Below are 22,996 nucleotides of genomic sequence, written 5' to 3'. Positions count from 1 at the left end.
GCCTCGAATGTTGACAACTTACACTAAAGCATTTATAAAACGATGAGAATAAGCGAATGAATGGAACGAATGATGAATATGATCGAATGGCATTCGAATGCGAATGGTTGGACAGGATTTTCTCCTTCGCTAAATGTACAGGGTCGACTTGTGCTTAACGCACCTATTTGTTACACATGCACTGTTTTGAAGTTCCTTCCAATCGGCGGACAAAAGAAGGGCATAATTGACGAAGAAGAAATTTATTAACAAGTACAATTATTGGATTTACAGTTTGCGCAGTAATAACATTGCTAAATTCGTACTACTAGTGAATGTAGTATACGACAATTAAAATGGTACAGAAACATTTCTTTTAAAACTAACCTGAAGAGTGGAATGATTGATCTTACACTTTCCGTTGCTTAAAACTATTCCTAAGCATTCAATTCATTGAACACTGTTTTCACATTCTTAAAAACCGTATCCGGGTCAGCGACACCATTGATTTTTCGGACTAATTTCTTTGCTTCATAGAATTCAATTATTGGCAACGAATCGTTGTAGAAAGTCAAGAATCTTTTCTTTAAACTCTCTAAATTATCATCCGTACGTCCACTCCCTCCTGCCCCACGTTTCAGACACCTTTCGATGCATACTTCTTCGGTACAATCGAACACAATAACAAACTGTAGATCGACTTTTTCTGACATTTGAAGAGTCCAACCATCTAAATTGTCTCGATTACGTGGAAATCCGTCGATAAGAAATTTATTGGCTCCAGTTTCCTATCAAGATCAAAAATGGTTTTAGAATACTTACCATTAGCCATGGTATATCGAACAATGAACTAAACAACTTACACCAAAACATTTCTTCATTGCATTCTCTAGAAGAGAACAGGTAACTGCTACCGGAACGATTTTTCCATTGAGAATACAATCGTCAATTAATTCTCCAAATTCCGAACCACTTCTTTGGCGTTCTTCTCGTAACAAATCGCCAGCCGACAAATGAGCATATCCATACATTTTCACAATATTCGAGCATTGTGTTCCTTTTCCAGCTGAAACGTGAAATCCAATTAAATTAATTGAACTTATTTATAAAGCCGAGTTAATAAACGAAAGTAAGGTATTAAGAAAAAGGTACATGAGAAAGTAAAGAAAAGTTGCCAACCTCCAGGAGCACCCAAAACAAAAACTACTTTTGGCTTCTCTGGCATAACGACAGTCTTATTGTAATATGTTGCTATAAATTTACTGAATGATAACAGTTGAGTACCAGTAAATGTGCGAAAAAAAAACGGTTGACGATGACCGATGTAATTGCTCAACACTTTTTGCGGTATACTACTGACCATTAACAAGAATTTAGTATTCATTAAGAATAAGAACTTTGTCATGACACTTCAAATGAAATTTTATTTTTGCTAGGTTGATCTTTCTTATACAAACTGTTTGTTACCGGTAGCGCCAGTCTGACGCGTTGAACGCTCTTACCGCTCTAAAATCCAAAGTTCTGAAAGAACATCGCAGCCGTTGACGCAATTGTGTGTCACCGCCCTCGTGATCAACTCAAAGTTGTCTTAACCTGTTTTTTCAGAACCTTGCTAAAATCAACCACTATTTTAAAATCAACAATATTTATTATATGAACTTAGACAACAAAACAATTCCTAACACTCAGAGAAATGATAAGCGCGGCCACTCATGGCTGGGATAGAACACGCCTGACAGATTGATTACATGTAACCCATGGGAGAAAAACTCCATATAAAAATCCAACCAATACGTCAAAAATATATGTGAAATTGAGAGACGAAATGAGAGAGAAAATTGTAGAAAAAAATATGCCTCAGGCGTGTTCTAACCCAGCCATGAGTGGCCGCGCTTATCATTTCTCTGCTAACACTTAATCGTCTATACCAATTTTGCTTAACCTCAGACGAAAAGCTCAGGGACACAAATTGCAAGAACCGAACAAATTGCAAGAACTTAAAAAAAGAATTCTGATTTGCCAATAGATAGCACTGAACCAAGCCCTAGAACAGATTTTGTTAAAGGAAATCTAGCCTCTCTAATATGATCTGCTACAAAATAAACAACATTTTTTGAAGCGCCACAAATACAAATTTAATAAGAGCCTCCAATGTGGCACAAATATAAACGTAGACAAGTGGTTCATTTCAAACAGATTTATAGAAATTCGCACAAATAATTGTCAAATATTAATATTTAATGAAAATTTGTCAATAAACAATCGGATGAAACATTTATTTATCGAAACCAAAATATTGTCAACAACTAGAGTATATGTATAAAACTTCATAAGAGCACGGAGAAATTCAGAATTGGCCGAGGTGTAAGGCAGGGTGACACCATTTCACCGAAATTATTCACGGCGATTCTGCAGAGTATTTTTAGGAAGTTAAACTGGAGTAAAATGGGATTAAAGATAAATGGAGATTACCTGAGCAATCTCCGCTTCGCTGATGACATTGTACCGATAGCAGCGAATCTAGGTCAGGCTCAGCTTATGCTACAACAGTTAAGTGAAGAGGCGAGCAAAGTTGGCCTCAAGATGAACTTATCGAAAACAAAAGTCATGACCAACATCGGGGACGATAGAGAAATCAAAATTGGTGACACTGTCATTGAACGAGTCGACAGCTATGTATATCTAGGACATAAACTGAAGTTAGGTCTGGACAACCAAACTGCAGAAATAAGACGTAGGATTGGTCTTGCATGGGCAGCGTTCGGAAAACTCAGACTAATTTTCAAAAGCAAAATGAATAATAGTCTGAAACGCAAAGTTTTCGACACTTGTGTCCTTCCAGTGCTTACTTATGGAGCGGAAACGTTAACTTTAACGAAAGCATCCGAAGATAAATTGAGAGTGACACAAAGAGCCATGGAACGGAGTATGCTTGGAATAACACTCAGAGACAGAATGACGAATCAATGGATTCGACAACAAACCAGGGTCGTTGATGTCATGGAAAGAATAGCATCTCTGAAATGGAGCTGGGCGGGACATATTGCAAGAAGGACAGACGAACGTTGGACCAAAAAGATCATGAACTGGCGACCATATAAAAGACGAGCTATAGGTAGACCACCAGAGAGATGGACAAACGGAATTAAGAATATTGCAGGTACAAACTGGCAGCAAATGGCAATGGATCGTACGAAATGGAAAGAAGTTGGAGAGGCCTACATCCAGCAGTGGATAGAAACAGGCTGAAAAAGAAGAAGAGTATATGTGTCCAAAATATAGTACAACGGCAACTCTGATCTTTTATAATGCCAACAAAGTAGTAGGGTTACATACGCAGGCCCCTCTTGGAAAATCTGTTCTACTGCTTGGTTCAGATGCTATGGCCAATACCGATGCGGTGCATCAATGGATGACGTTCCGATGTGAAGATTTGTCTTTTCGTTGAATTTTCCGGGATGTCTAACGAGTCTGGCAGCCAGGCGATGTCTATTGTATAAGAATTTATAATATGCTTAATGGATGGGCTCCTCGAGCTGACATCATCCAACAGTTTTCACTTTCTCATCAGTTTTTTCGCTTGTCATTCACCGAAAAGAGCTAAAAACAGAAGACATTTTTCGTTAACTTCATTTTACTATATAAATCAGCAGTTATTCCTTATTCTTTAAAAGAAGGATATATCAACACTTGAATGTCAATTCCTATACAACAATTTTAAATATCGGATTCGACTTATTTTTTATGCAGCGCCATACCATACCATACCACTAAACGCGTGGATTGGTACACCAGTGTCCACATAATAAAATTATTCAACTTGACAAAACCAAAAACCCGGTTTTTTCTTCGTTCGAAGTGTCATTACCTCGCACCGCTACAAATTATTAGTCGAACTAAAAAAAACAACAGCTTAAACATGAGCTTTGCAACACATAAAACGTTTATAACAGAAGGTGACACAGTAATACTTTACCTGAATGTGAATAATATGCACGCAATTGATGTATTTTCTCAAATAAAAAACAAAAGAGGAGACATGGTGGAATATGTGTTCCAAACCAATTTCGGAGCGTTGAAGGTTAAAAACTTGATTGGTGAGCAATATGGTTCAAAGGTTGGATGATTTAAACAGTTTTTGTCTTCCATTCTATACGAAAGATAATGTCCAAATTTAAGGTAGAGTTATCGCGAGGATGGTGCTTTGTTCTCCAGCCAACTCCGGAACTATGGACACAGACACTGCCGCATCGGACTCAAATCATCTACACACCCGATGCAAGCCTGATTCTGTTTCAGTTGGATATTAAACCTGGAAGCATAGTCATTGAATCTGGTTCGAACATGCTCATATGATACTGTTGTTCCGCTTACTAATAACTATAGTTGTTTGTCATTTTAAGGTACTGGCAGCGGCTCACTTTCGCATCATTTCGTTCGTGCTGTTAAGCCTGCAGGACACTTACATACATTTGATTTTCATGAAGGCAGAACCGAACAGGCTAGAGATGAATTTGAAGGACACGCTTTATCTGATTTTGTCACAGTTCGTTTGAATTTATTATTTGTGATTCAAACAAAATCTAAGATTCACGTTCCACACTACCAGGTGTACCATCGCGATGTTTGTGAATTTGGGTTTACAGACGAACTGAATGGATGTGCTGATGCTGTGTTCTTAGATCTACCTGCACCTAAAGCTGTAGTGCCGCATGCGTTAAGGGTATTGAAAGATTCCGGTATGTTAGACTGAGTAAAAGTAATCGGTAAATTGGAGGTGATGCGAAAAGTTGATAGCACGATTAACATGAATCGTCAACATCGGGCCTTGTATCCTGGTGACCTAGCTGACCTGGAAATTTTTTCGTAGAAAATTTGGATACTGTAAAGTTGCTGAAAAAAGCACTGGGCTGCTAAGTAGCTCGCGAGTTTTAAATAAAGTTTCCGAACTAAATTTTTTCTTGGGCTCCGGGAATCAGTCGAAACCATTTTTTCGTAAAACTAGAATATATCCGTCAAATCTGAATATTTTCTCGACGGTTTCTGAAAGGCTGCTACAATTCCTACATCTCATGGGACAACTTCATGCGAAGTAACCAGAAAAGCCCGTATTATGGGGGATTCCCGAAAAAGTCCCCACTCATCTAAATATGTCGATCCACAGACGTGCTGTACTATTGTACATTGGTCCTACTTAAATTTTATGTAGAAACTGACTGTGGAAATTACGTTAGCGCCGTACGAACCCATACATCTATTGCTTACGTAATACTACTGCGTAGCTACTCTATTGCCTGCGTAAAATTACACGGAAATTATTCAGCTTATTGACCCTGCACACAATTACGTATGCGAAAGTAGTCGCCACCAAATGCCAAATTTCATTCATAAAATCAGATAAGCTGTCACTTTCGCATCGGCAAAATTGAATGTTCACAACTCACGTCGAAATGGTTACCGCAGCTCCTCAAAATATTAGTTATTTACATAACAAGAGATCAAAAGTTGAAAAGTAGAGTTTTCTTGTGAATTTTGTTGATTCGAGGGCGAAGTCGAGGTCAATAAACACACGAAAACGAGACTTTTTGACTTTTATCCCGAGTTATCCAGTAAAATCCAGTACTTACATTATTTTGAAACCTAAACCAAATTTGCTGTTTTCCCTAGGTGTGTAAAAAGCCACTTTCGACCTTAGTGAAAACAAAGGCATGTAAAATTATGTTTAAATTACTGAAACAGCGACTGAATGTTGTGAATTTTAATACATAACTATAGCTTACAATTTCATTGTGTAGTACCAACAAAGCCATATATTACACACATTGTGTGTGTAATTGAAAAGGTTTGTACAGACTGTGCGGCTAATTTTACGACTTAAATGTAAATTGTGCGCACGATATGAAGCAATTGAGTTTCACTCATGCTCGTCCCATAAGTACATCTGTATTTTCGTTTCATCCGTATATATAGGTCACATAAAATATTTGTCTGATTTTCTGTATGTTGTTCACTTTTTCTTCAAGGAGGAAGATTCTGTTCATTTTCACCGTGTATCGAACAGTCCCAACGTTGTTGTGAATCATTGGCGTTAAATGGATTTGTTGAGATTCAAAGCATGGAAATTTTGCAGATTGAGGATATTATCAAAGTCAAACACATACCTGTTTTGGATTTGGAATTTCTTAAACACAAAGTTCGTGCTAATCGTAATCAAACGACTACTTTAAGTATTTTTGTATATTTTTGTAAATCTTACAGAAACTTGGCGATGATCATAAGGCTGATAAAGAGACCAGAAAATATGTTACAACAAACACTCCATCTACCATGCCTGGACATACTGGCTATCTAACATTTGCAACATTACCACCATTGTTCGCACGATAAAATAGTTGAGGTTGAGGACAAAGAACTGTCATTTTAATAAAATTTCGAATTTCGTCTACAAAACGTGTTTCTACGTATACAGCCACTATCATTCATCTCAGTTTTCTAGATTCTTCATTTTTGTTATTGAAATTTTGCTTCGAGCTTGCCCTGTGCACGTTGCTAGAGCAATAGCTATCGCAGAGGATAAAAAAAAACATAGGAAACAACTCACTGTGGCCACAGTGAGGCGGACCAGTACGAAAATTGTTTCAAAATCCTTTTCTTTCTTCAACTGGTATTTTATTCATCTCCTCTTTTCTGTTAGTTTCTCATAATAAAATTGTAATAGTTATTGGTACACATATTTAGGGCGACTGATTTTATTCAATCTCATTAAAATTGCTTGCAGCTAGAACATTGCATTGGGGTTTCAGGGATTCCATATATGGACATCTATATATACCTATATACAGCTATATTGAGCTATATACAGGCATATAGAGCTATATAATAGCATATTCCTCTGTGAAATGTTTATTTACAGTGAAATATAGGTAAATATAGCGGTATATAGCTGTTTAAATAGGAATTTATGAAATTTGACTTCGTACGGGGCTGTCTATATTGCCTCCGGCAATTTAATTGTATATGATAACAAGGCAAAGAGTGGATAATGTAAGTGATTTAAAAGGAAGAATAGTTTTTCAGCAGAGAAGAAAATGAAGTAAGAGAAATGAAGAGTTTCACATTAAAGGCTTTTGATACGAATAGGTGTTTCGTACGGGTCGGCGTTAGCTATGTTTTGTCTTGACTAGTTGGTAGGTTGTAACACTAGCCGAAGGCAAAACATGTCAAAACAAAAATTTGGAAGCAATTACGTACTTTATTTTACTTGTGTAATGTCTTTTTCACACTAGTTAGAAAAAATAGTTCTAATGCAGAGGGACGGAATCCAAAGAAAAATTAAAAAATTGACCTCATATTCGGTTTTATAACATGACAAATTAATATCGTCCGCTTAACGAAGCCTGACCGTTTTTTTTAATTTCTATAATTTATATCGTTTACTATAAAAAAAAGCTACGCCGTCGAAACCCCGCCGGCGCGCCGCCGTCGATTTACGGAAACTCACGCCGCCGCCGTCGCTGATCAACTATATACCGGCGCACACGTCTATCCGGAGTAGTCGTGAAAATCGTTTTTAGCCCCGTACGAAGTACGAAGGGGCTTATAGGATTACGATGCCGTGTGTAATTGATGGAATTCGAAGCAGACGGTAAGGGCAAAGTGTTTGCCTATGTTCATAGATAACGAATCCGCAATAAAAATTTTGTCCGTCCGTCCGACCGTCTGTCACGTCGATATCTTGAGTAAATCAAATCCGATTTCAAAATTTTTTTTTTCCTTGAGAGATAGTCGAAATAGTGAGGCTAAGTTCGAAGATGGGCGATTTTGGGTCGACCCCTCCCGAGCTGGGGCCGCATAAGTAATTTAACGTTTTCCGAAGATATCTGCGGCCATTCAAAGGCTACACATGTAAGTCATACGTCAAATAAAAGGTATTTACAATACCGATCGACAAAAAAAAAGTTTATGGAAATCGGATGATCGACTCGTTAGTTAGAGCTTGGTGTGAACTAGATACAGGGCGGCAAGCCGTTTTTGCTTGAAGGTTGGCCAAATTTGAACGGATTTAGATGGATTTTGCTTTATTAGATAGGTATTGACCGCACCAATCAGGGAAAAAAAGGTTCATGGAATTCGGTTTACCGGAGCGTGAGCTAGGTCTCTTGGAGTGAGCTTATATGTGGCTACTCGGCTACAGTGAACGTGGTGTTTTTTTTGTTAATATATCGAGTAAACTTTGACCGAATTTCATGAATTTTTTTTTGTTTGAAAGGTATTATTGAATGTAAAGCAGCTGTACTAATTTCCACCTCCTAACAAAATGGCCGTCGGCCGCCATTTTGGATTTTTGTAAAAACAATAGAAATCGGTGAAAATGATACTTACAAAGTTACTGATCAGTGGGAAGTGATTGGTTATGTGTGTGGGGTGTTTCAAGCATCCCAAATATGGACATCTATTTATAAATATATACAGCTATATTGAGCGGTGTAGACGGTGTAGACGGTGTAGATAGTTCTTTTGAGCCATATACTAGCATATTTATTAGTAAAATGTTTATTTATAGGTAAATATAGGTTTTTTTTTTTTTTTTGAACATTCTTTTCCATAAAGCTTTGCCCATTCTTTTGAACCTATCTGAGCAAAAGGTTATTCGTCCTTTAAAAGCTTAACCTAGTAGCTAATAAGAATTCTGGGATCGTTCTATCCTTTGGCTTCCTGATCGTGTTGTTCCACCTCAACGTTGGTCCCTTAACCCCAATTCTTTCGGCTTCCAGCTCACGATTCATTCAGCCTTAAGATTGATCTATCTAATCCTATCTTATTTACTGCTACGTCCTCGTTAAACTTCATTCCCTCCACTCTTTTTCAAACTGGCTTGGGACAGTCTTTGGCGGTGTTCAAAAAGAGTAACACTACCCCGTCGGGCACTGTGCACTTTGATAGGCACGGTGGTCCCGGAACGTGCAGAAATGTGCGGGTCAGAGCTCGAGGATTACCGGGGGCGAGCAAAGTAAAGCTTTCATACTCACCAACCCGCAGTAGCAAGCGTGGTGTTTTAATGCTAAAAACCTTCAAACGAAGCCATAACGAATTATACATTGCCACATATAATGTCAGAACATTGTCGTCAAGACAAAAAATGCAAGAAATGGAAGAAGAGCTAGAAAAGATAAAATGGGATGTTGTGGGAGTGAGCGAAGTGAGAAAACCTGGAGAGGAATGCCTGAAATTACAATCAGGGCATACATTCTTCTACCGAGGAAGTGACAGTCAGATGCTGATGCACGGTGTTGGATTGTTCATAAACAAGCGGTGGTCGGATCGCATAATTCACACGAAAAGCATATCCGATCGAGTGATATACGTAAGCCTGAAGATAAATAACAGATACAGTGTCAAATTAATTCAGGTTTACGCACCCACGTCCACTCATGATGACGAAGAAGTAGAAAGATTCTATGAAGATGTCGAGAAAGCTCTGGACGAAAACCCTTCACATTACCAATATCTAATCGGTGATTTCAATGCGAAGCTGGGAAAAACGAGAAGAAGACTCCGAAGTTTCTGTTGGTAGTTTTAGCAACGACCAAAGAAATGAGCGTGGAAATACTTTACTCAACTTCTTACAGCAACACAATTTGTACGCAATGAATTCATTTTTTGCAGGAAAGCCTCAACGGAAATGGACTTGGGCTAGTGCAGATGGTGTAACGAAAAATGAGATCGATTACATCATAACTGGCTGTAAGTCAACCGTTAAGAACGTTACGGTCCTAAACAATTTTTCAACCGGTAGTGATCACCGAATGGTTCGTGCAAGAGTCACGTTAAATACCAGATTTCAAAGATCACAACTAGTTCAGAAAAGTGAAAGGATTGACGTACAACGGCTTTACACACAAAATGAAGAATTTGCTACGAAAATGACTGCCGAATTAGATAACGTCAACAATCAATGTGAAACATTGGACGAATTGAATACCAAAATCGTCGATACAATAATGGGTTTCATGAAATCCAAATGCAAATCCGTCCAAGGGAAAGAATCAAAACTCAGCAGAGAAACATTAGACCTGATCGCAAGCAGAGCAGAGTTGGTAAAAAACGGAGGACGAGATTCGGTGGAATACCGGAACCTGTCTAAAAGTATCAACAAAGCAAGGAGATCAGATGAAAGAAAATATAATGTCCAATTGGCTCAAAACATAATTGAAGCTAACTGCAATATGAGAGTCCTACGGAGAAAAAATGACAAACGCCAAAATAGAAATCTTCAAATTACGAGACAAAACAGGAACGATCCAAACGGATCGAAATGCGATATTAAACATTGCAACAGAATTTTATGAGAATTTGTTTTCTTCAGCAAGACAGAGTCCAACGGAAGAAACCGAAGATAGACCAATAATAAGAAACGTGGGATCGGAGGATATGCCCGACATAACTGTTGATGAAGTCAAAGCTGCAGTAGCCGAGATGAAAAACAAAAAGTCTCCCGGAGAAGATGGTGTTCCAGTGGAAGCCATTAAACTAGGTGGAGACTCATTATTAAAGGCAATCACGGCTTTGTTTAATCAATGTCTCCAATGGGAAGAAGTACCAGAAGCCTGGGAAAATGCGGTAATTACATTGCTGCATAAAAAAGGAGACATAACAAAGCTGGAAAATTACCGACCCATAAGCCTATTGTCAACACTCTACAAGTTGTTTATGAAAATCATTACGAAGAGGAACACTAACAAGCTCGACTTCTACCAACCTGTTGAACAAGCTGCTTTCAGATCTGGTTTCAGCACAAACGACCATTTGCAGGTGATGAGAACGCTTATTGAGAAGTGTCGTGAATACAACATCGACATAGTCTTGCTATTCATAGACTTCGAAAAAGCTTTCGATTCAGTGGAAACATGGTCGATATTGGACGCATTAGACGAATGTAGAGTAGACTCAAGGTACTCCAACACAATTCGATATGTGTACAAAAATGCTACTTCATGTATAAAACTTCATAAGAGCACGGAGAAATTCAGAATTGGCCGAGGTGTAAGGCAGGGTGACACCATTTCACCGAAATTATTCACGGCGATTCTGCAGAGTATTTTTAGGAAGTTAAACTGGAGTAAAATGGGAATAAAGATAAATGGAGAGTACCTGAGCAATCTCCGCTTCGCTGATGACATTGTACCGATAGCAGCGAATCTAGGTCAGGCTCAGCTTATGCTACAACAGTTAAGTGAAGAGGCGAGCAAAGTTGGCCTCAAGATGAACTTATCGAAAACAAAAGTCATGACCAACATCGGGGACGATAGAGAAATCAAAATTGGTGACACTGTCATTGAACGAGTCGACAGCTATGTATATCTAGGACATAAACTGAAGTTAGGTCTGGACAACCAAACTGCAGAAATAAGACGTAGGATTGGTCTTGCATGGGCAGCGTTCGGAAAACTCAGACTAATTTTCAAAAGCAAAATGAATAATAGTCTGAAACGCAAAGTTTTCGACACTTGTGTCCTTCCAGTGCTCACTTATGGAGCGGAAACGTTAACTTTAACAAAAGCATCCGAAGATAAATTGAGAGTGACACAAAGAGCCATGGAACGGAGTATGCTCGGAATAACACTCAGAGACAGAATGACGAATAAATGGATTCGACAACAAACCAGGGTCGTTGATGTCATGGAAAGAATAGCATCTCTGAAATGGAGCTGGGCGGGACATATTGCAAGAAGGACAGACGAACGTTGGACCAAAAAGATCATGAACTGGCGACCATATAAAAGACGAGCTATAGGTAGACCACCAGAGAGATGGACAAACGGAATTAAGAATATTGCAGGTACAAACTGGCAGCAAATGGCAATGGATCGTACGAAATGGAAAGAAGTTGGAGAGGCCTACATCCAGCAGTGGATAGAAACAGGCTGAAAAAGAAGAAGAAGAAGAGAAATATAGGTTAATATAAATTGTTGCAAAAATTTTTAAGTTTGGGTTACAGTTGAAAGGAACGTCGTACGTGGCTTCGTAATTGCGCTATGCGCAATTTTTAAGACGTGCACATTTCACGGCTCGTTTATCAATAGCTCCAACATGCAAAAGTGGCTCATCTTCTGGCTGTATCACGTTAGTTTTACTGACTATTATCTCGTAAAACTATAAATAATAAAATTCGCTCGAAAAACCGTTATTTGGGAAACTTTAAAGTTCGAAGATTTTCCAAAATTTGATGGGTTGAGATACATTGTGAAAAATCAACTCAATTTCTATCTGGGACGGTGAGTATGGTCAAGTGGGGTGTCAATGGATAGGGCGAGAAGTAAGCTACAAAACTCCGGATAGTAGACATGTTTAATTGTTTATTTAGACACTTGGGGAGTTATTGCATGAGCCGAAGGCGAATGGTATAACTCCAAGTGTCTAAATAAACATGTGGACAGAGGTGAATACGCTATTTTATCTACCGACGGAGAAATAATAGAACTTTTTCACTGCTATTATTTCACCTAGGTAGATAAAATATATTTTTGGTTGCTGCGGATCAATAGCTGTCTACTAGACAGTGTCTAGGCACATGTACAGAAAATCCACTGGAAGATGCATCCGATTTCGGTAGGTCGTTTTTCAAAAGAATCCCTCTCTCTATGCCTTTCGGTGTGTTTTCTCGGTGTGAAGTTCTTGAAGCTAGCGGGACGAAACGGTGTCTCTAGGTACTCTAGGGATAAACGAGACTCGGACGACTTTTTGTTTTTGTTTAATTCGCTCTTACGTTTTTACGCGTATTTGACTGTACTTGGACTTGAACATGGCGAGGTTTTTTGCACAACACTCTAACATGCTTTGTGGATGGGCAGCACCACATACTTCGTTCTAATAGAAGGATGGGTAACATGACATACTTTAGCTCTTTTAAAAGGGCGGGTAACACGACGCTCCTTATCCTGATAATGGATGGGTAACACTACATACTTTGTTCTGAGTGAAGGATGGGTAACACTGCATACCATCGGTCTTAAAAAAGAATGAGTAACACTACTACACGCTTTGTTCTAAGTGAAGGATGAGCAACACCAAATACCCTATGGCATGTGAAAAATTGGTAATACACTGAAACTTTTAAAGACCTTACCCGGTTTAATGGGTCACGACACTGACAGAACGTTATTAATGACTATCATCACGACAAGAATCACTACACTGCTGTTAGCCAAAGAATTGTCTGGCCCGGTAGAGTTCCTTTTGTCAATTTGCTTTACACGTCACTACATTGATAACGTGTCTTGTTCTGGGTGGAGGATAGGTATCACTACATACTTTGTTCTAAATGAAGGATGGGTAACATAACATACCTTAGTCTTAAAAAAGGCGGGTAACGCAATACACGTTTGTTCCTAATTTAGGAATGACAGCACTACATGCGTTGTTCTGAGTGAAGGATGGGTAACACTACATACCTTGTGTCTTAAAAAAGAACGGGTAACACTACTACACGCTTTGTTCTAAGTGAAGGATGGGCAACACCACATACCCTATTCCATGTGATAGATGGGTAATACACTCTTCTGATAAGATACTATCCAAATTTGGGTCACTACACTAACTGAATCAATACTCTAGCAGGATCAGTACATTGACAAAAGTCACTTTTCGTTTTTCGATTTCTTGATTGTCCGAGTAGTCGTCAATCAGTTTTAGAGATTCGCTTTTCTGTTTTATTTGGATTGAATGTTTTCGAGTTTGTGTAATTTTTCAGTTTTTAATTTCGTGAAAAAGTTGTGAGAATAGTTGTAAAGTGTCCTGTCGAGTGAGTCTTGTATAGAAGCTTATGAATGGGTTCATGCAAAAGCTGATGGAGTGAGTCTGCATTGGTTTAATTTTCCGTTAAAAATTTTTGTTACCTCGGGGTTTTTTAGTTTGGTTTATTCTGTTAATTTTTTAGTTTGGCTTATTCTGTTAATTTTTACTTTGAAATTTGAACGGATTTTGAGTGAATTTTCTCTTTGTTCTGCTACGTTTGTGGGTGTGTTTTCAAAGTAGCTTCCTACTAAGTTTCAAAAATTTTCCATCAAAAAATGGCAAAGCTTTCATTGTAAATTTTCAAACAACTAGTTCAATCTGAAAATTTATGAGCTTTCTCGTGTAACGGATCAGTGGAGACGACTGAAGATGGTTAGACCACGCTAACCTCTGACCGCCACTGGCTCCGGAGGTCGAAACGGCATTTTATCTTCGCTTTTGCTACACTCGACCCATGGGTAAGGGAAGAGCAATTTCGCTTTGTTTGTTTTTGGTGATTGCGAAGTTTTACGTTGAAATATTGACTAAGCGACCAATACGAATTAACGACTGTCCTAGGGTTTTCATTCCTCCGGCCTGAATTCACAATTCACTTCAGGTTATGACCTTCATTGGACATATAGAAGTAAAATTAGGACCTTGTTGGTTTTGTCCACTGTGTGCAGTGTGAACGGTGGATCAGTGGACGAAATTTCTTTTCTTACACAGATAATCTGTAGACCCTATACACCCTTGTGCGTCTTTCTTTAGACGACAGGTAAAAAAGTCCATTTTCATTGCGAGATGTATCAGATCAGAGCATTGTTTTAACTGTATTTCTATATACAGATGTGGTACATGTGGTATTGGGTTCAGGAATGAATGTGTTAAGAGGTAGAAAAGACGAGAAGAAGACGACTGCTTCATGGGTCGGTGAGTTATGATTCACTTCAGGTTATACTCTTCAATGAGTATATAGAAAAGAAACGGGCAAGACAGGTTTAGTCCCAAACACACCGAGATTGATACTTAGAGAATTGAGTATAGCTTCGATTACGAACATCTTGGTAGATTTGCTCCAAAAATACGAGAAAAAAAAATTATCTTAGATAGATTACATTTTATTCAATTAAATGAGTTTAGCTAGGTTCTTAGGAAACAAATATAAAACTTATTTCAACTACAATATGCAAAGTTGTCACTCACTTTTTCCATCACAAGCAACAATTTTCACTTTGTCAACTTTGGCAAATTCATGGACCTCTCGGAATTCTACATCATTTAACATTAGTGTCCATACATTATCACAGAAGCGATATGTGTTCAGTTTGGATGCTTTAAATGTTACACGAGCCTTGACTTTTGAATTGAGCGCAGTGTTGATCGCCTTATCGAATTGTAAAAGTACCTTGAACGCGAGTTGTGGTGTTATTTGACCATACTGAAAATGAAAGAAGCGTAATATAAGTGTGGCTGTCAACAAAATTATTTAGATTTTGAAACGATGCAAAACTACATTTACAAGAAAAAAAAATTCTACAACATTCCTCTAACTTTTATTAGACCCGTACGAAGTAATAGGGTCTTATAGGTTTAAGAGGAAACCTGTTGTGGTTGTCCATAGATGCCAAATCAGCGAAAAAAATGTTCTTCTGTCTGTCTGCACGATAACTTGAGTAAAATACACCCGATTCCTAAAATTCTTTTCCCGTTCGGTAATGTCAAAAGACAGGATAAGTTCGAAGATGTGTGATTTCGGGAGCTAAAGCCCAATAAGTGCTTCAGGGTTTTTGGAAGATATCTCCGGACATTTAAACGCTACACTTGGAAGTGATACGTCAAATGAAAGGTATTTACAACCGTCAAAAATAAGTTTATAGAAATTGGATCACCGACCGGTGAGTTAGAGTCCTTGGTGTGAACAACGTTTCTATATACCAAAATCATTACTTTTTGTTAAATAAATATCTAATTAAATGTTTTGTTTGATTACTCGCGGTCGATTTCACACATTTAATGTTTAATTTTGCCCATTTTGATCAAGTTTTGTAGCGAGCGAAAAGTCGCAAAATCACCACCGGGGAACGTTGCAACTCAGTCACGATCTCGTAATAGTTATTTGCATCACTTGGATTGAAACAATCCAACAATCGACTTCGTCTCGACGAAACATGCTTACTAATGCAAAAATTATTCTCGTGGTAAATGAATTCACACATATCCTGTGATTGAGTGGTTTCAATCCTGTGATGCACACAATTTCACACTCGTCACACCATGAAATACACAAACAACAAAACCAAATATAATACACACCGTTCAAGGTTGAACTTGAATGTATAGAAGAAGAATGAGAATAAAAAAGAAAACGACTACGCGATATAAAGCCGAACGAGTTGATCGTTCGATGTGCATCACACTACTCGTTGATACGGAGAGTAAACTCCGCCTTCGTATCAAATTTCTTCACCATAAAGGAAACCACCAAACTCCACCATTAAGGAAAACATCGCCTGGATCCCTAGACCTGTTGCAAGGTCTGCTGAGAGAGAACTAAAAAAGTGTGGTTTCCGATAACTTTTGACGAGTGATATTCAGTGTTTTCATGGTTTGGTGAGTGTGATAGTACATTGAATAGTTGGAGCCCGCGCCGAAGGCGAGGGCTCTAATCGCACAGGTTGATTTTTTTTACTTTTGTCCCGAGTCGTTCATACTATCTTTTTGATACCAACATCGAAAGTTGATACGTATCGCAAACATCGGAACAAAATGTTGAAATATGAAGGCATTTAGCCAGAAAATGCGGGGGTCCAGGGGCGGCGGCCTCCTAGTATATGAAACGAGCCGTCAGAACAGTCGGAGCGTTTGCTGCTGAGCCCCGTACAAATTATTATTATGAAATTTGTACGTTTTAAAAATTGCGCATAGCGCAATTACGAAGCCCCGTACAATGTTCCTTTCAAACGTAACACAAATTTCAAATTGACCTAAAATTTCCTTAGTTCTATATTAAAATATATTTACCTATAAATAAACAATTTACTGATAAACATGCTAGTATATAGCTCAAAATAACTATCTATACCGTTATATAGCTCAATATAGCTCAATATATACATATTTATATATAGATATCCATATTTGGGATACTTGAAACGCCCCACACACGTAACCACTCACCATCAGTGACTTTGTAAGTATCATTTTCACCGATTTATATTGATTTTACAAAAATCCAAAATGGCGGTCGACGGCCATTTTGTTAGGAGGTTGAAAGTAGAACGGCTGCTTTACATTCGTTAGTACCTTTCAAACAAAAAAAAATCGTGAAATTCTGTCAAAGTTTACTCGAGATATTAATAAAAAACACCACCTTCACTGTACGGCCGAGTAGCCACATATAAGCTCACAAGAGACCTAGCTCACGGTAAACCGAATTTCATAAACTTTTTTTCCCTGATTGGTACGGTCAATACCTATCTAAAAAAATTCAAAATCCATCTAAATCCGTTCAAATTTGGCCAGCCTACAAGCAAAAACGGCTTGCCACCCTGTACCTAGTTCACACCAAGGGGTCTAACTCACGAGTCGGTCATCCAATTTCCATAAACTTTTTTTTTCGTCGATCGGTATTGTAAATACCTTTTATTTGACGTATCACTTACATGTGTAGCCTTTGAATGGCCGCAGATATCTTCGGAAAACGTTAAATCACTTATGGGGCCCCAGCTCGGGAGGGGTCGACCCAAAATCGCCCATCTTCGAACTTAGCCTCACTATTTCGACTATCTTTCAGGGAATTTTTTTTTTGAAATCGGATTTGATTTACTCAAGATATCGAAGTGACTGACAGACAGACAGACGGACAGACAGACAAAATTTTTATTGCGGATTCGTCATCTATGAACATAGGCAAACACTTTGCCCTTAATGTCTGCTTCGAATTCCATCAATTACACACGGCATCGTAATCCTATAAGCCCAGTGTTTTACAAATTTGATCAAAGTATTCTGCATAATATGAGCGGATTTTGTTGCCAACTCGTCTCATTTATCTCATTTTCTGTGACGTCAGTCACTTTCGCTGTTCGTTCAGTTGCGTTCGCCCTTCATTAAGTACTTTCTCCCCGTTGGACGCATTTTTTTTTACTTTCGCCCCTCATATGCGGGGCGATAGTATCAACTCTCGATGTTGGTATCAAAAAAAAAATCAGTTCTGATTTTTTTTTTGTTGAACCGTAAAAAATCGATATATGTGACAAAGACCAAAACAGACGAAATTTTCAAAAATCAATCTGGTGGCAGCATTAAATTATAGTTTTAAAAAAAAATTTCAGATGAAATGATCAGACGGACTTGTTGAGTGGATATCCGGCCTTAAAAAACTAAAAGATTTTCTAAGAACCGCTACATCCTATCCTACTGTACTTTCATTAAGGCCAGGTCATGGTCCGATATATCGCACATATGTCAGGACGCATAACCTACCCTTACGGCCAGGTCATGGTCCGATATATCGCACATATGTCAGGACGCATAACCTGGCCTTAAGGGACCTCAATATACTGAACCGACATCAAGAAAAATCTTTTTTACTTTGAAAATATAGAAACTTTGGAAGGCGATGGAACTCTTCAGGTAGATATATTGTCATCAGGAGATCTCCCTTTACCCATCACACCGGAAAACTTCAATCCCAGCGGCTTCCGAATACTATATTGTTGCCGAAGTCCGAAACAATAATTACTTATACGCGTATAAAGTTTCATTAGACAGTACAGATGAAAAGTTCATTGTCTTCTGTATGAACTCTGGTGAGGGAGTAATTTGTTTACTTTTTTTATAAAAGCATGATCCGGCAACGATAGCCATTACTACAAGTGGATATTTCACAAAAATCTTCTCAAAACTAAAGTCGGGCCAAGTTATGCCTGGTTGGATATTAAATATAATATTTTAGGCAGTCGGCAAAATTAAACTTTTAAGAATGAAATGTAAAATTTCGAGAATTTGAGTCGGATGCTAACAGGCTCAAATTCCGAGAAAACACAGAATTCGGATCAGAAGGTTAAGTTTTATGATTTTTGCACCAGGAAATGTAATTTATGCAAAACCGCCCGGGTCAGAACATTTATAAATTTCAACCGACCAGTTAAGTGAAGAGGCGAGCAAAGTTGGCCTCAAGATGAACTTATCGAAAACAAAAGTCATGACCAACATCGGGGACGATAGAGAAATCAAAATTGGTGACACTGTCATTGAACGAGTCGACAGCTATGTATATCTAGGACATAAACTGAAGTTAGGTCTGGACAACCAAACTGCAGAAATAAGACGTAGGATTGGTCTTGCATGGGCAGCGTTCGGAAAACTCAGACTAATTTTCAAAAGCAAAATGAATAATAGTCTGAAACGCAAAGTTTTCGACACTTGTGTCCTTCCAGTGCTCACTTATGGAGCGGAAACGTTAACTTTAACAAAAGCATCCGAAGATAAATTGAGAGTGACACAAAGAGCCATGGAACGGAGTATGCTCGGAATAACACTCAGAGACAGAATGACGAATCAATGGATTCGACAACAAACCAGGGTCGTTGATGTCATGGAAAGAATAGCATCTCTGAAATGGAGCTGGGCGGGACATATTGCAAGAAGGACAGACGAACGTTGGACCAAAAAGATCATGAACTGGCGACCATATAAAAGACGAGCTATAGGTAGACCACCAGAGAGATGGACAAACGGAATTAAGAATATTGCAGGTACAAACTGGCAGCAAATGGCAATGGATCGTACGAAATGGAAAGAAGTTGGAGAGGCCTACATCCAGCAGTGGATAGAAACAGGCTGAAAAAGAAGAAGAAGAAGAACCGACCAGGTCAGAAAATTTTCTGCGTCGCAGTCGTTTTTTATTAATCTAAAAATTGTCATAGGTCTCTGTTATATAAATTTGGAAATCTACTATTCCTTCTATTGCGTGCGTGTGAACAGTAGCATATCATAGTCACACATAATATCATACCATTGGCGATTAGGTGCCATCGATGATGAAATTTCAAAATAATCGATACAATATCAATTAAATGTTTGATCGATAACAGATATTCAAAGACATTTATTGATAAAACATTCGCTTGAAATTTTGCAATTACTGAAACTCGGAAATATCCGTTTTTTAACGAAAATAGCAGACTAACACTCAAACGAACAAATTTGGTATTGAAATAGCCTTTAAGGGCCAGTGAAGGTTAGTTTTAGTCAGTTTTAGTTTATTAAAACAATTTTTGGTTTAATACTATTTTGATTATCAATAATCGATACTCATAGGATTGTCAACTAATCGGTATACAATTGATTAACAAATATCGAAATTTATCGCTTATCCATAAAGCCATAAAATGAGCCAAATATTTGAACAACATGGACGCATTAGAAGGGTGGTAAGAGCGATTACCGGACATTCCAGGCTGAACTCATGAACAAGTTGAGGCTTTCGGACACTCCGAGATGTTTCCTTCAGAATTTGCGGAAATCTGACCAGATGTTCTAGCGAAACAGGAAGGCTACCATGATGACCCTTTGCATCTGCGTTTCGAGATCTTTACTTTGATACTTCACAGACAGTCGAAGAAATAAAATTTTGATTTAAAATGTAAGGGACTGTGCCATCTGTGAAAATTTTAAGATCGTGTGACAATTTCATTCACTGACTTGACTTAATTAAGTATTATTAGGCAGGTGAAATCAATAACAAATTCTGTCATTGTGAAATTATAGCGATTTTCAAATATTATTTCATTACAGTTTTTAACGATAGACGATAGAGAAATCAAAATTGGTGACTGTCATTGAACGAGTCGACAGCTATGTATATCTAGGACATAAACTGAAGTTAGGTCTGGACAACCAAACTGCAGAAATAAGACGTAGGATTGGTCTTGCATGGGCAGCGTTCGGAAAACTCAGACTAATTTTCAAAAGCAAAATGAATAATAGTCTGAAACGCAAAGTTTTCGACACTTGTGTCCTTCGGAAACGTTAACTTTAACAAAAGCATCCGAAGATAAATTGAGAGTGACACAAAGAGCCATGGAACGGAGTATGCTTGGAATAACACTCAGAGACAGAATGACGAATCAATGGATTCGACAACAAACCAGGGTCGTTGATGTCATGGAAAGAATAGCATCTCTGAAATGGAGCTGGGCGGGACATATTGCAAGAAGGACAAACGAACGTTGGACCAAAAAGATCATGAACTGGCGACCATATAAAAGACGAGCTATAGGTAGACCACCAGAGAGATGGACAAACGGAATTAAGAATATTGCAGGTACAAACTGGCAGCAAATGGCAATGGATCGTACGAAATGGAAAGAAGTTGGAGAGGCCTACATCCAGCAGTGGATAGAAACAGGCTGAAAAAGAAGAAGAAGAAGAAGAGTTTTTAACATTCAAAAAGTAAATGGAGAGAAAAGCAAAATAAGAAATTTGTAATATGTCCGATACTTTTCATACTTTTCAATGTTAAAGGCTAATGGTTCGTGAAAAATCCATGCAAAATGCATGAAAAATGATGTTCGGTCCACAAGTTGCGTGACAAATGTGTTTAATCGCAGTCCAAAGTTAACAATTTACATTTTATTAGGATCCAAACTCAGCGCTATTGGTAATTATTTTCGCCAAAGGTACTAATAGTAGTTTGTATTCCAATAAAATGTAAATTGTTAACTTTGGACTGCGATTAAACACATTTTTCACGCATTTTGCAACTTGTGGACCGAACATCATTTTTCATGCATTTTGCATGGATTTTTCACGAACTGTGTACCCATCTTAAAAACTGTATTGCTAATATAAGAATGTTGTTTTAAAAAACCGAAATTACTTAAGATAAAGCGTCTAGGGACAGATAATGCACACAAATTTGAATGTAAGACGACGTAAACGTAAGGAAATTTATTTTACTTGAACCTGAGCTGGGCGACGAAAAAAATCAAAAAATAATTCTGTATTTGTTTTGGACCCCTTTTATCAATATTATAAAAGAACAGGTAAACTATTGTTACTGAAATGAAATCATTACCTGAATTAATTCGTCCAAACTCTCTTGTAGGGTGTTTCCTAACGTCGTATTTCTGTATAATTGATACGACATTATAAAATTGCTCGGATAATTGTAATATGCGATATATGCGAATACGTTTTTCAAAGAAAGGAACGCGCAGACATTTTTGATTTTTTTATTTGTCAAAGTTTATAGAGATGAGTAGAGATGACACTTCGAACGCTTCGAACATAATTTTTTGGTATACCGACAACAGATTTTTTCATTTTTGTTAGGTTGAAGTTCCATACACAAACTGTGCAATACCGGTAATACCTTTCAGCTCATTACCGACAAAAATGTACCGAAATATTTTTCGAACCGGTGGTGGAGGGTAACATCAAAGTTTTGAAAGAACAGGTTAAGACAACCACGAAGGCGGGTAACACCAAATTCAGAACTTTTATTAAAATAAATCGAAAACCATTTTAAATGCTTTACCCGACTTTAGGATACAAGTATCAAGGACACCGAAATTGATAAACACACTCAGTACAGATTACAGTCTGTAAAATCAACTTGAAAAAATGCTTTTTTAGGAAAATTCGGAATTTTGTTTTTGTTAAGTTGCTCTTTTTACATTAACTTCGTAGCCGCCTTCGTGATCAACTCAGAGTTGTCTTTACCTATTCTTTTAGAACCTTGGAAAGGATTCTATAGATTAAAATCGTTACATAGAAAATGCTAATAAAAAATTGAATTCAACAGTGTTAGTAACCAATAAATCTTATATTTGAAGTTAAGGAAAATAGAAGCATTGAATTGCTCGAAATATGTCTAAAATTTGTCGCTGCATTTGCAGGAATTTAGATAATATTCCGCTGTTGTGATCTTGGCTATGATTAGTAGGGTGTAGCGGTTTATACAAAATGTCTTATTTCTATGTCTTATTTCTTTTAAGGCTCTTGACTCACAGCGGTTTAACATTGCATTAGCATATTTAACGTTGAATTTAGATTTTTTCCACATTTTCATCAAATTTTGAAGTGAGATTCAAGTCTCCAACTTTGACAATCAGTCACGAACTCAAAAAATATTCTTTAGACTCGATCTTTTTTGTAAAATAATCTGTGAAGTCTGGAGATTAGATTACCATTTGGACCCAACTTTTTATGTACATTACGCCGACCGTAAAAA

At 37.8% G+C, this 22,996-nt stretch overlaps 3 protein-coding genes across 4 annotated transcripts; 1 reads left to right on the top strand and 2 right to left on the bottom strand.

Annotated features, from left to right (window-relative positions):
* Positions 1-236: 236 nt before the first annotated feature.
* Positions 237-1,412, bottom strand: LOC119067051 (UMP-CMP kinase). Its single transcript, XM_037169796.1, has 3 exons — positions 1,159-1,412; positions 843-1,045; positions 237-767 (listed from the first exon to the last, which is right to left on the bottom strand). The coding sequence occupies exons 1-3, from the start codon at positions 1,382-1,384 to the stop codon at positions 417-419; spliced, it is 780 nt and encodes a 259-aa protein (XP_037025691.1). The 5' UTR covers positions 1,385-1,412; the 3' UTR covers positions 237-416.
* A 2,402-nt stretch (positions 1,413-3,814) lies between these two features.
* On the top strand, positions 3,815-6,424 carry LOC119067049 (tRNA (adenine(58)-N(1))-methyltransferase catalytic subunit TRMT61A). Its single transcript, XM_037169794.1, has 6 exons — positions 3,815-4,096; positions 4,159-4,315; positions 4,383-4,525; positions 4,589-4,718; positions 6,003-6,172; positions 6,238-6,424. The coding sequence occupies exons 1-6, from the start codon at positions 3,899-3,901 to the stop codon at positions 6,364-6,366; spliced, it is 927 nt and encodes a 308-aa protein (XP_037025689.1). The 5' UTR covers positions 3,815-3,898; the 3' UTR covers positions 6,367-6,424.
* Positions 3,930-22,033, bottom strand: LOC119067056 (transcription initiation factor IIA subunit 2). Of its 2 annotated transcripts, XM_037169803.1 has the most exons (3): positions 21,839-22,033; positions 14,920-15,193; positions 3,930-4,013 (listed from the first exon to the last, which is right to left on the bottom strand). In XM_037169803.1, the coding sequence occupies exons 1-2, from the start codon at positions 21,908-21,910 to the stop codon at positions 14,951-14,953; spliced, it is 315 nt and encodes a 104-aa protein (XP_037025698.1). In that variant the 5' UTR covers positions 21,911-22,033; the 3' UTR covers positions 3,930-4,013; positions 14,920-14,950. The 2 variants fall into 2 exon arrangements, with proteins under 2 accessions (XP_037025698.1, XP_037025697.1); XM_037169802.1 differs by lacking the exon at positions 3,930-4,013 and having other exon boundaries at positions 14,855-15,193.
* Positions 22,034-22,996: the final 963 nt, after the last annotated feature.

The sequence above is a fragment of the Bradysia coprophila genome (genome assembly GCF_014529535.1).
Source record: "Bradysia coprophila strain Holo2 chromosome X unlocalized genomic scaffold, BU_Bcop_v1 contig_117, whole genome shotgun sequence".
Classification (NCBI taxonomy): Eukaryota; Metazoa; Arthropoda; class Insecta; order Diptera; family Sciaridae; genus Bradysia; species Bradysia coprophila.
The sequence above is the reverse complement of the archived record's forward strand: the minus strand, read 5'-3'. Positions and strand labels throughout refer to the sequence as shown.

Excerpts from the sequence above, each read along its gene's own strand:
- LOC119067056 (XM_037169803.1), bottom strand. The coding sequence starts at position 21,910 with ATGTCGTATCAATTATACAGAAATACGACGTTAGGAAACACCCTACAA. Across the intron at positions 15,194-21,838 it reads GTTTGGACGAATTAATTCAG|TATGGTCAAATAACACCACA; the intron begins GTAATGATTTCA and ends TTTCATTTTCAG.
- LOC119067049 (XM_037169794.1), top strand. The coding sequence starts at position 3,899 with ATGAGCTTTGCAACACATAAAACGTTTATAACAGAAGGTGACACAGTA. Across the intron at positions 4,316-4,382 it reads AAGCATAGTCATTGAATCTG|GTACTGGCAGCGGCTCACTT; the intron begins GTTCGAACATGC and ends TGTCATTTTAAG. Across the intron at positions 6,173-6,237 it reads TGGAATTTCTTAAACACAAA|AAACTTGGCGATGATCATAA; the intron begins GTTCGTGCTAAT and ends TAAATCTTACAG.
- LOC119067051 (XM_037169796.1), bottom strand. The coding sequence starts at position 1,384 with ATGACAAAGTTCTTATTCTTAATGAATACTAAATTCTTGTTAATGGTC. Across the intron at positions 1,046-1,158 it reads TGTTTTGGGTGCTCCTGGAG|CTGGAAAAGGAACACAATGC; the intron begins GTTGGCAACTTT and ends TTCACGTTTCAG. Across the intron at positions 768-842 it reads CAATGAAGAAATGTTTTGGT|GAAACTGGAGCCAATAAATT; the intron begins GTAAGTTGTTTA and ends TGATCTTGATAG.